The sequence below is a fragment of the Caretta caretta genome, chromosome 6 (genome assembly GCF_965140235.1).
Source record: "Caretta caretta isolate rCarCar2 chromosome 6, rCarCar1.hap1, whole genome shotgun sequence".
Classification (NCBI taxonomy): Eukaryota; Metazoa; Chordata; order Testudines; family Cheloniidae; genus Caretta; species Caretta caretta.
In genome coordinates this window covers 15,638,304-15,650,823 of record NC_134211.1, presented here as the reverse complement: position 1 = coordinate 15,650,823, position 12,520 = coordinate 15,638,304, and the positions used below count along the sequence as shown (strand labels likewise).

At 48.8% G+C, this 12,520-nt stretch overlaps 1 protein-coding gene across 4 annotated transcripts in view; it reads right to left on the bottom strand.

Annotated features, from left to right (window-relative positions):
• INCENP (inner centromere protein) overlaps positions 1-12,520 on the bottom strand; it is a 30,141-nt gene that overhangs the window by 16,185 nt on the left and 1,436 nt on the right. For all 4 annotated transcript variants that reach the window (XM_048853451.2, XM_048853450.2, XM_048853453.2 and 1 more), the window contains exons 3-5: positions 7,545-8,305; positions 2,791-2,842; positions 727-760 (exon numbers count right to left, since the gene is read on the bottom strand). In XM_048853451.2, coding sequence (XP_048709408.1) covers positions 727-760; positions 2,791-2,842; positions 7,545-8,305 — 847 coding nt within the window. The remainder of the gene's footprint in view (positions 1-726; positions 761-2,790; positions 2,843-7,544; positions 8,306-12,520) is intronic.

The following is a 12,520-nucleotide window of genomic DNA, read 5'->3' as shown; positions in this document are numbered from 1 at the left end:
GCTTGGGAGAGGCTGTTGAGAGTCACTACATTTTCAAGCTGATCCCAGGGCCCCAAAGGAAAGTCTCTGACAGGCGCCAAACACTGTTGGTAAACAGGGATGCTGTGACCCCATGATCCAGTCTAAAAATGGGGTGAATCACAGGATTCTACCCTGAGAGAAGAGCTGGTGCTGGGCCAGGAATTTAAGGAATTGAGGACAGCTGGGGAAAGAGCAAGTGATTCTGAAACAAGTGCTCACACAATCTTGGGGCTTTTCCTCATGAGACCAACTGAAGGGAGCACAAATCAGTGAGGGGGTGGTTTCAGCCTACATGGTAGTTACAATATTCAGTAATTCTCTAATATGCAGAAATGGACAGGCCCTTCCATTAGACCTAAATATTATTTAAAGGTCAACAGGAAAGTTCTCAAAGTTGCATTCAGTTTAAGTTCCCAATTTAGTAACAGTGTATAGACTGAACAACAGTTCAGTCAAAACACTTTCCACTATCACGAAAAGTCATTTGTTTTCCCACCAAGTTTCTGATCACCATCAGCACATAAAACTGAACCAGGAAACAGGAGCCAAAAGTATATCTCCCACCCCAAATCCTTGCTGTGCTCTGGAACAGTGATGCCATCAACTTGCCCAGGACAAGTTGAACTAAGGAGGTGTTGGACAAAAAATATCTTTTCATAGCTCTCCCCCACTATTTACGCTGCATCAGCCCTACCCGGATCTTACCTCCTTACAGGGGATGGTAGATCCCAGCTCAGACCTGGAAGAAAGAGTTAGATGCTTAGTGGCAAAAACAGTATCAGCTCAGAGCTGTCTGCGGGCAATAATACATTTTATGCCAGGATAACCATTGAAGAAAGGTATCCTCCAACAGTGAAATTCAATGCATTTATTTTGCACCCTTCACCCATCACTTGCATTCTGCACAATAACTCCACCCCAAACAGACATTGCTTTTAAAAATAAATGACCACAGAAATCTTTCCTTTCCCAAACTCTGGAAGAATGAACCAGGTAAGAGCACAAATGAAGGAGTTACTCAATGCTCTGGAGCAGGGGTTCTCAACCTTTTTGTTGCTGAAGCCCCTCTCAACATGCTATAAAAACACCAGGGCCCTGTAGGGGGGTGGGGGCAGACAAACGGACATACAACTCATGGCTGGGACCCTTGGGCATAGGCATAGTTTTACTTGGGGGTGGGGGGTCAAGAGCAGGCAGGGCTTGAGCCAGCTCTGCACAGCGAGGTCCAGGGAGGGAGCGCCACCTCCACCCCCTAACTCACTTAGGAACCTGTCTGGGCTGTGCGGGGACACAACCAAAAATATAACTCAAAGCGGGGACTCAGTTCAAAAAGTTTGAAAACCACTCAGGGTGCAGAGAGGGGGTAGCTAGGGGCTGTGTGAAGTGAAGGGGTAGCTCAGGGTGCAGGGAGGGGATACCTAGGGGCTGTGTGCAGGCAGGGGAGTAGCTTGGTACAAGCAGGGGCTAGCTAGGGGCTATGTATGGGGGGGGGTGCTACGGCTCCCAGTGTGGCTCCCAACTTTGGGAAGGGGGGCACTGGGGCTCCCAGCTTCAGCCCCCCGCTGCTCCTGGCTTGGCAGGGTGGGGAGGGGAGGAGGAGGTTGGGCTTGGGGCATTGGGTTTCAGCCGCGGGACTCCGTGGCCCGCCTGAATGGGCTCGCGGACCTCAGGTTGAGAACCACTGCTCTGGAGAATCAGATATTTCTTCCTCTAGAGCAGAGATAATCAATTATTTTTGTCAAGGTCCAAATTCCTTGGTCAAGGCATAGTCAAGGTCCAGATTCCAGTGAAAATACAAAAACAATGATAATAAAATAAAATAAAAAATAATAATAATAAGTGAATAAAAAGATTTCACGGTCCATTCAAAAGCATCTGGCGGTCTGGATTTGGCCTGCCGTCCGCCTATTGACTACCCCTACTCTACAGCCTCCACAGGGTAAGGAATCCTAGCATTTTAGCCAGATGGGTCTGACAGGTGCCCTGATGCAGAGGACTGATCTGACTGGCCTGAATCTGAAGAGGCCCCTATCCTTCTTGGGATCTTAAAATCCACAGAAGCCAAATGCAATAGGGGGATCCTTTGTCAGGGCACCTTTCTTGCCACCCACCCTCCTGTAACTGAGAGCTGCTTTTCTCAGCTGTGGTCAGACTTTGGGACTTTAGCTGGCAGAACCCATTTTATTAGTTCCTTATGGAGCACCTTTGCTAGAGAATGAACCCTTTTAGCCTGGGATTCTTCATCAGGCTTCAGCTCTAACACAGGCTTAGAGATCACCCTCCCTGTGTCGAGGCTCCCTTTCAGAACAGGATCTCCCAGAACCTCTTGGAGGAGCAGGCTCTGGAGCAGAGTGTTATAGTTCTTTTGGGCCCTTTTAGAGAAGGCTTTACAAACATCACAGCCTTTAGCCAAATGCCTTTCTCCAATGCCTAAAAGGCACTTTTCAAGCCCATCTGAAACCGAGGAACACTGTGGAGCAAGAGGAACATCTTGTCAACCCTAATTTCTTACATGGGTTTGCAACCTTGGCCAAAACAGAAGGCAACAAAATGTGATGAAATGGTAAGAAATCCACTACATTAAAATTTAGATTTCATATCAGGTAGCTTAACTATTTACACTAGACTCTACAAGCTCAAACTTGAGAGAAAAGCCTGGTTCTGTAGTCGCTCTGGCCACTTGAGCAGCTCCTCAGGATGTGGCCTGGATAGCTGGATGGGCCTCAAGAATATTTGGGGAATGGAGAAATCTTGCATGAGTAGCCTTACCTGACTTTGACGTTTTTTTCTTCATCCATAAGGCTCTCCACAGAGCTGTGACCTGAGGGAAAAAAGAGAGGGTGAAAAACAAAATGTAAATAAACAAATCCCAGCAAAGATTATTTCTGTCAATCAAGCTCAGAACCTGGGATCTGCACATCTATCAGGCAAGGGTATTTTGAGAAGGTTCCTGCTACAAGACAAATTGCTTTACAAATGGGCTGAACTAATTCTGGAAGTACAATGAGACTGGCTTCCCTTATTGCCCCAGAAATGGATACACTCCCGATATCACTCAGATTTAAATAGCAGACTCTCCTCAATCAAGACAACAGCCTGATTTATACATAGGTCTATGAGTAAACAACTGAACAAAAACTTTTGCGCGCCCCAGCAACTGATGTATTTATTTTTGTTGTGATTGTGAAGCGCTGTGATGAGCATTCAATACTTGCTGACAGTTATATATCTGAATCAGATTCCCATAGTGCAGTTCTCTCTCTAGAATAGTACAAGCAATGTACATGAAGATAGATTGGCTCAGCAAAGCAAGATCTAGCTGTTACCAACCTCCCATGCCCACATTGTGTATTTATATCAAAGTGTTTAGATTTGGACTCTTCCATTCATTGTGGAAGGCCCTGTCCAACCTACATGGATTGTTAAGCCATTTTACAGATGCATTAAGAGCATTAACCCCTGCAAGAGACTTACTCACGGTTTACTCTACCAAAGGCCAAATTGTCAGCAACAGATTCCAATTTATGACAACTGTTTAAGTCGGGGTGGGCAAACTACAGCCCGCGGGCCGAATCCGGCCCACAAGCCATTTTAATCCAGCCCTCAAGCACCCGCTGGGGAGCGGCGTCTCGGGCTTGCCTGGCACTCCAGCCAGGGTACAGGGTTGGAGCCCGCTTCACACGGCTCCCAGAAGCAGCAGCATGGCCCCTCTCCAGCTCCTATGCATGGGGGTAGCCAGGGGGCTCCGCTCTGCAAGCTGCTCCCACCCCAAGTGCCACCCCCGCAGCTCACATTGGCCAGGAACCGCAGCCAACGGGAGCTGCATGGGCAGTGCCTGCGGATGGGGCAGCATGCAGAGCCACCTGGCCATGCCTCCGCATAGGAGCGGAAAAGGGACATGCTGCTGCTTCTGGGAACCGCTTGAGGTTAAGCGCCGCTCAGAGCCTGCATCTCTGAGCCTCACCTCAACACCCTGTTTCAGCCCTGATCCCCCTCCTGCCTCCAAACCCCTCGGTCCCAGCCCAGAGCCCCCTCATACACCCCAAACTTCTCATCCCCAGCCTCACCCCAGAGCCCACACCCCCAGCCGGAGCCCTCACCCCCCTCCAGCCTGAAGCCCCCTTCCGCACCCCAAACTCCTCATTTCTGGCTCCAACCCAGAGCTCACCCCCTGAACCAGAGCCCTCACCCCCTCCCGCACCCCAATCCCAACTTTGTGAGCATTCAGGGCCCGCCATACAATTTCTATTCCCAGATGTGGCCCTTGGGCCAAAAAGTTTGCCCACCCCTGGTTTAAGTGCTAGCATAAACTGGACAAAACTGTTTTCAAAACTGGCTCATGGGGATCCATGCTGAGAATATTGTCAGCACTGCTTCCATCTCCTTGTCTACAAAGTGCTTTGGGCAGAGTCTGTGCTGCAGAAATTTATACAGAATTCCCCAGATTCGGCTGAGCCGTTGTCAGGACACATGAGAACCACAGTGTAGACAAGGCCATAGCCTCTAGCATGATTCTAAAGACATGGTTTAATTGAAACAATTTAGCAGTTGTGTTAATGGTGCATGTTAAACTGTTTGTGAAAGCGCTTCTGTTTGTGCTACAGATCTATCTTCAAGAGTCATGGAAGTCCTCAGCTAGAAAACATAGATCAGTGGCTCCCAAACGGAGGGCCATCAGCTGTGACCCCTGTGCGGAGGACGCCATTTTGCTTCACACAGTGTGTTCTCGCACGCATGTTGCATGCGAGGTCATGATGCACAAGGGACACCATTTTGCACTACAAAACTGCATCCACCATGCTCTCTGGGATCCCCACAGGAAGTACTTCATTAAAATAGGGTTGTGATGGCAAAAAGTTTGGGAACCCCCTGAGGTAGAACAATAGAACTGAAAGAATGTTAGTGTAGCAACGTTCTTTCTTAGGGTTGGGTATTTGACCAGCTGAAAAATAATTGGTCAATTGACCAGTCTAATATTGTCAAATAATGTCAAAATATTCATATTTTAAAGCACTAATTTATTAGAACAGTAACTAAAGAGTAAGGACTTTAGTCTCCAACAAGCTTATAGCCTTAGATAGTTACACCTAATTACAGTTTTTTTTCTCCTGCTGATAATAGCCCACCTTAATCGACTGGTTACAGCTGGTATGGCAATCCCCATTTTTTCATGTTCTCTGTATATATATCTATATCTGTCTTCCTGCTGTATTTTCCACTACATGCATCTGATGAAGTAGGCTTTCGCCCACGAAAGCTTATGCTCAAATAAATTTGTTAATCTCTAAGCTGCCACAAGTACTCCTCGTTCTTTCTACAAAAAACAAGTTACTTAACTGAGTTGTTTTAACTCAAAAATGAAAAACACAATGAAGTGAAGTTATAAAAAGCGCAAGAATGGCACTGTGATGCAATCAAAAAAGGAGGTCAGCACCTAAATCAGAGCATTCTTGCTGGAATATCTGGCAATATTTGATCATGGTCAAATAACAGGCTGTAAACTGACAAGCCTGCCAAATCTATTCTTCCTATTTTCCACAATTAGTCTCATCACACAGCTTATTTCCAACCTTCTTTAGATGCAAGGGAAAGACTGTGGTGTTTACACTTCAAAAGTCTCTTACTCATTCATCTGGTGTTTACTTTTTGCATTTCACTCAGCTCCATAACAGAGGGAGATCTGTTTGAGCCAGAAAGTGAAACTCTTGCACTAAAACAATGTTTGCTTCTCAGCAAAACAAAAAAGGGATCTTTAAAATCCAATCATTCCCCACAAACATCAGTTCCCATTGCAAGTTATAAATAAATAAATAAATAAATAAATAAATAAATAGAGTACATTTCTAGTCATACTAGGTCTTGAAAACCCCAGCCCCTCCTTGCCCTCCCAGAAAATGGGGGCTCCAAAACCACCAGCCAGTTTCTGTTTAAGTCACTGGGTCACAAAAATTGCTACTTTGTTTCCAAGGGAAAGGCGCAGGCCTTGATGAGAGCCCACACCACCCCTTGGTCAGCTACTGGCAGCACCAGTTTAAAAAGGGGAATCATGTCCACTGGCTTTTTCTGCAACTTTACAATGGCAAGAGACTCAAGAGGAACAGATACCAGGACTACGGCTTCATAAATCACACTCTCACCATCTACACCAGGGGTGGGCAATAATTTTGCAGGGGGGTCACTCCACGAATTCTGGTAAGTCATCATGGGCCACACATTTCTACTATATTAATGGAAGGGTGCGGGGTCTAGGAGGGAGTTTGGGTACAGGATGGGGTTCTGACCTGGTGCAGATTGTTGGGGTGCAGGAGGGGGGTGTGGGCTCTGGGAGGGAGTTTGGTGCAGGACGGGGCTCCAGACTAGGGACTGGGGTGTAGGAGGGAGCGCAGGGTCTGGGAGGGAGTTTGGATACAGGAGGGGGTTCAGACCTGGGGCAGAGGGTTGGGGTGCGGGAGGGGGTGTGAGGTACAGACTCTGGCTGGGAGGTGCTTACCACAGGTGGCTCCCAGCAGCACAGCAGGTCTCAGGCAGGCTGCCTGCCTGCTGTAGCCCTACGCCGCTCCCAGAGGCGGCTGTGGCCGGCTGCTGCTGGGAGGTCTCTGTGCACCCCTTGAGGGAAGGGGGGAAGCAGGTCTCTGTGCACTGCCCTCGCCCGCAAGCACTGGTCCCACAGCTCCCATTGGCTGGTTTCCAGCCAATGGGAGCTGTGAGGACAGTGCCTGGGGGTGGAATGGAGGGGGGTGGCACACGGAGCCGCCTCACCCCCGCCAGGGGTGTGCAGACACGTGCCAGCAGCAGCCGGCCGCTTCCGGGAGCGGCTTGGGGCCATAGAAGGCAGGCAGCCTGCCTGAGTGCCCCGCTGCACTGTGGGACTTTTAGCGGCCCGGACTCAAAGATCGCGAGGAGGCAGAGGAGGCTGAACAGAAATATTAGTCATGGCAGGTTGGACAGAAATGTCAGACTGGCCGGATCCGGCCCGCAGGCCGTATTTTGCCCACCCCGATCTACACGGATACTGACTATTTAGGTGACCAGTTACTGGCTAGAAGTGCTGGCTTTTGTGAAGTTAACACTGCACTATAGGTGTCACACTCAGCTGAGTCTCTCTAGAACTTGTGCTTATTTTTAGCAAGCCAGTTTAAACACACTGACATTTAACTGAAATGTATCTAGCCCAAGGATAGTTCTTCAATGTGGATGCAGCAGGTAACTCTATACTGGCAAAGAGTCCTGTGGCACCTTATAGACTAACAGATGTATTGGAGCATAAGCTTTCGTGGGTGAATACCCACTTTGTCGGATGCATCCGAAGAAGTGGGTATTCACCCACGAAAGCTTATGCTCCAATATGTCTGTTAGTCTATAAGGTGCCACAGGACTCTTCGCCGCTTTTACAGATCCAGACTAACACGGCTACCCCTCTGATACTTAATTCCATACTATAGCTTTCCAATGCTGAAAAAAAACAGGCAGAGTGCCTGGGAATGGATCAAAGCAAAATTGCCTTGTAAACCTGAGAAACTTACGGATCACACAGTTGGAGGCTAGAGATGATTGACGAGCTGCAATTCTCTTGGACCTCGTCCTGCTGACAGACTTCCGGATCATGCTTTCCCTTTTGCTGGCCAGTGAGTACTTCTCTGCCAATGAGGTACGGCAGCTCATGGAGGATCTGCACATCAGACTTCGACGAACAGAGTGACGGCTTGATTTGGAGCCTGTAGGGGTCCCCGTGCCATCCTTTAAATCCTGGAAAAGTTCCTTTACTGAGCCTTGGTTATCTTCCATCTCCTCAGCGGCAGGCTCCCTATTTACAGTGGCTTTCCTAGTGGCTGTATTTGCTATTTTTAATTTAGATGCACTCCGGCCTTCTCTTTCCCCTTTTGGCTTAGTAGTTTCAGGAATCAACAGCACAGAGACTGCAGACATAGGCTGCAGTTCTACCGTCCCAGCTTTCTTGGGAGAGTCATCATCTGAGCTCAGGACAATGACTTTGGAGACCTTGGCCTCTGTCTTGGGCAGACTTCTCTTCAGATGTAACTCAGCACTATTGCGATCATTGACACTGATATCTACTAAGGGGACCCTTCCTTCCACTGGCTGGATAGCTGACTTCTCAGGAAGTGCCACAGAGCGCATATCAGATACCACAGCCCGGGATCTTGTCACCCTTCGAGGCGGGGAGGCCTCTTCCACCACAGCCCTGATTATTTCCAGGTCCTCTTTGCTTCGGAGTCTTCTGGAACATCGCTTAGCAGATGCTCGCTTAATACTCCTCCTTGATAACCTAATAACAGAAACAGTGAAGCAAATTGGAGCCACATAAAAGCCAACATTTCATTTACAGGCTAGAATTGGAGATGGCCGTTTTCTTTTTATCAAAAAGCACCTTTCTGTGGATGATTCCATTATTCTTTACTACCTAAGCATTTACAGAAAAGTTGATCTTGTTGTATACACATCCGTGTGTTGGTGATGATGTGTGGTTTGGGGCACTTACAAGACAAAATTGAGATGATCTAGAGAAAAGCAACAAATTAACAGAAAGAGGTGGGTGGGTGTGACAGTCTGTACCCCTATGTGCACCCCTTTTACAAGACTAGGATAAAAGTTGTACAAAGTATACCTTGAGGTATCATTTGAAAACTCATGATTTGCTGATCATTGCTGTCCTGTTGCACACATTTCAACAACACTACATGTAAAATTATGAGATTTTGCTGTATGATGGTTACTAAAATAGGCTGTAATTCTGGGTAACACCCACAAGCCAATTTCTCAGACACAAAGATACCATGCCAGCAAGGTGTTAAAGAGTCATTACCTACTTACCTAAGAATGGCCATACTGGGTCAGACCAAAGGTCCATCTAGCCCAGTATCCTGTCTTCCCACAGTGCTTCAGAGGAAGTGAACAGAACAGGTAATCATCAAGTGATCCATCCCCTGTTGCCCATTCCCAGCTTCTGACAAACCAAAGACTAGGGACACCATCCCTGCCCATCTTAGCTAATAGCCATTGATTAACCTATCCTCCATATATACTCCATACTTAATTGGACATTCACCAGCCCAGGGTGGGGCGTGGGGGGTGTACAAAGTATGTACAATTCACCTGAAGGATAGTTGGCAGCTCACATACCCAATGGAACTGCCTGACCCCATGACCCAGCAAAGACTCTTCCAGAACAAAGGATTGGAGTATAAGGGTGGGGGGGAGGAGGAGGGAAGAGAAGGCCTCCTCTCCTCTCCACATTACATCTCTCTGCTGATAACATCAACGAATACCTGAAGAACACTGAACTAAGGGGACTGGTCCCAAGCTGAAAGAAAAGCCAGCCTGTGAACTGCAAACTATGAAAAGACAGTTACCTGTTCCGTAACTGATGTTTGAGATGTGTTGCTCATGTCCATTCCATATTAGGTGTGTGTTCTCACCACATGCACTGGTGCCGGAAGTTTTCCCCTCAGTGGTATCTGTAGGGGACTAGCTCTGGTGCCCCCTGGAGTGGCACACGTATGCCACAGCATAAGGGGCACCACTGGCTACCTCCACCCTCAGGATGCTCCCAGCTGGCCTGTCATTTCTCGTTCATTAATGGCTGCAGCTACCAGAGAGCTTGGGGCCAAGTGTACAAGTATTCATGACACTTCACCAGCACATAGTATTTTCTCTCTGCCCTTCTTGAAATAGGGGGGCAGGGATGAGGGGGACTGCCAAAAGGCATTGTTAATTTTAGATTCCCCCTCGTGTAGGGACAGCGCCACCATAGCCGGTACGTAAAGCAGGGGACGTCAAACAAGGAGTCCTTGTTTCCTCCAGCTCCTCAGCATGGATCCCCAAGCTGTAGGCGACGCATTTCAATAGTTCCTGATGTGCCTTAGCATCATCTTATGGAACCGTGTGTGTGTGTGTGTGTGTGAAATCGCCTCATTAGGGGATGAGGCCGGTACTGCGGGCTCCGCCACCTCTGGTGGTGGTCCTAGTGGCCGTTCCTCGGGGTTCAGGTGGACCTGAGTGGTTCCCCCTCCTGGGATGACTGTCTCTGAAGGGGGGCGAGACACCGTAGCCGACGGCTTGCCCAAGGCCCCTGTCACCGATTGGGGCACTTGTGATGGGGAGCGGTGCCGCACAGATGGGGACTTGCGGAATAGTCCCAAGGCGGATTTATCCCCGGATCGTGGTACCTTGTTGCTGGTGTGGGCGGCACTGGTAGCACCACGATATCCTGTGCTGCCTGCAGGGCCTCAGGTGTTGTAAGGACATCCAGTTGTCTGAGGCGCATATCATTGTCCGGTGAGGCAGGCATGGCTCGGGAAGGGCTAGTCCATTCTCTCTGAGTTGGGGCCCCACCCACAGGAGGAGGATCGGAGCCACCCACCTTGGATCTTGGCTCACCTCCCGCCCTCTCCTTGCCTTTGTGAGAAATAGGAGATCTTCCTCTCCTGGTCTTCTGTCACTTGACAGGTGAGGGGTGGGGGGCGCTCCACACGGATGACAGTGCTGGGAGCAGAATTGGACCTTAGCTGCTCCGGTGCCGGAGTTAGCCCAGACTCCATTAGGAGTGCTTTGAGACGGATGTCTCACTCCTTCGTCCAAGGTTTGAAGGCCTTACAAATTTGTCGGTTATGTGGGACTCGCCCAGGCACCTCAGACAAGTGCTATGCGGAGCACAGGTTTTCTGCAGGAATTGCGGGGTTTGTAGCCTGGGAACCGGGGCATGCCCCAACCCCCGGCGGAGTCCCGTACGGGACTAACTTTTATCTTACACTAAGGGTTTTCTAAAACTATTCGTGACTATTTACAACTTTTTTTTGTTAAAGAAAAGTTCATTAACTACTGAGCAAGCAAGAAAGCTAGCCTAAGCAGCAGATGTTCTAGCACCATCACTGGTGGCAAGAAGGAACTGAGGGTGGAGGGAGCCAGCGGCACCCCTTATACAACAGCATGTGTGCGTCCCCTACAGATACCACAGAGGGGAAAAACTTCAGGGAACAAGGGCATGTGGCAAGCACACACACCTAATATGGAACGGACATGAGCAAGCACTCGAAGGACTGAGAATTGCCTGCATTATCTGGTGTGGTAAGAACGATGTTTGTTTCCAATCTTATTTAGCTTGGTAAAGTTTAGGAATTAGCTTGCGGTTTTATCTTTCTATTTCTTTTGTAACCAATTCTGACTTTTGTGCCTTACCACTTAAAATCTGTTTCTCTAGTTAATAAACGTGTTTTATCTAAACTTGCGTGTTTGGAAAAACTCCACTTGGGGTATCAAGGCTTGTGCAGATCATTTTCTATTAATAAATGACAGACTCAATATGAGCTTGTATTGTCCAGGAGAGTGCTTGACAGTGCAAGATGCATATTTTTGGGGCAAAGTCTGGGACTGGAGAGTTTGCTGGTGTTGCTCTGCAGTGTAATTCATGATTGGCTGACTATAGCACTCATGCAGTGTAACTGGGAGTAATTTACATGCTGGACACTGTGTGAGAGCAGACCAGGAGCAATTGTTCTCACAGCGAAGCAGTGTAAAAGGCACCCCAGCTTGGAGAACTGAGTGGACACAGCTTTTCAGCAAGTCAAATGTAGGCTGAACCATCGGAAAAGTGGATATTTTGTAAGACAGTCTATCAGATTCATGACGTGTCTCCAACTCTGTCCTGAGGTAGTCACAACTGATTCTAGGTGGGTAGCGAGCAATGTGAGTAAGGGAATTAATGAAACAAGATCCTATTTTCACACAAGTTCTCATGCAATAGTTAAGACTGGCTGCTTGGCACGGATTCTGAGATTTTTGTAATTGAAAAAGTCACAGAATCTTAGATGCCCTTTGCGCAACTCCTTGAGCAGTCTGACAAGCACTGCTATGTCGCAGAACACTAGCAGTGCATGTATAGTTTGTTTAGGGCTGCTATAGTTAGAGAATATTAATAAGTGTGCATGCAGAACATTTACTGTGCAGTTCAATATTGTACTTTAAAGCAGCGTTTCTCAAATGTGGCCACCAGGGGTTTTTCCTGAGGCCATGACAGTCTCCTGGCCAGAGATGGAGGAGGGGGCAAAGCAGCAGCCCCTCCCTGCAGCACCAAGGGCCTCAGGGGAGGTCTTCAGCCCCACCACATCTTCAGCTGCAGGACTCTAGGGCTGGGCTTCACCCCCCCGTCCCTTGATTCAGCCAGAGGCTCTGGGCGTGGGCTTCAGCTCCACTGCCTCAGCTTCAGCCAGGGGACTCCAGAAGCAGGCTTCACCCTCCCTCCCCTCACCCTCATCCTCAGCTTCAGCTGCAAGACTCCAGGAGCAGCCTTCACCCTTTCCCCTCCAGCTTCAGCCGCAGGACTCTGGGGATGGGCTTCACCTCCTCCCCCACCCCCATGGCTTCAGCCTTAGGGCTCTGTCAGCAAGCTCTGGGATTCAGCCCCTCCCTCCCCACTCTTGCCATGGGGCTCCTGCTCTGGGCTTCAGCCCAGGGTGGCAGGGCTTCAGGATGACCAGCCTTACCG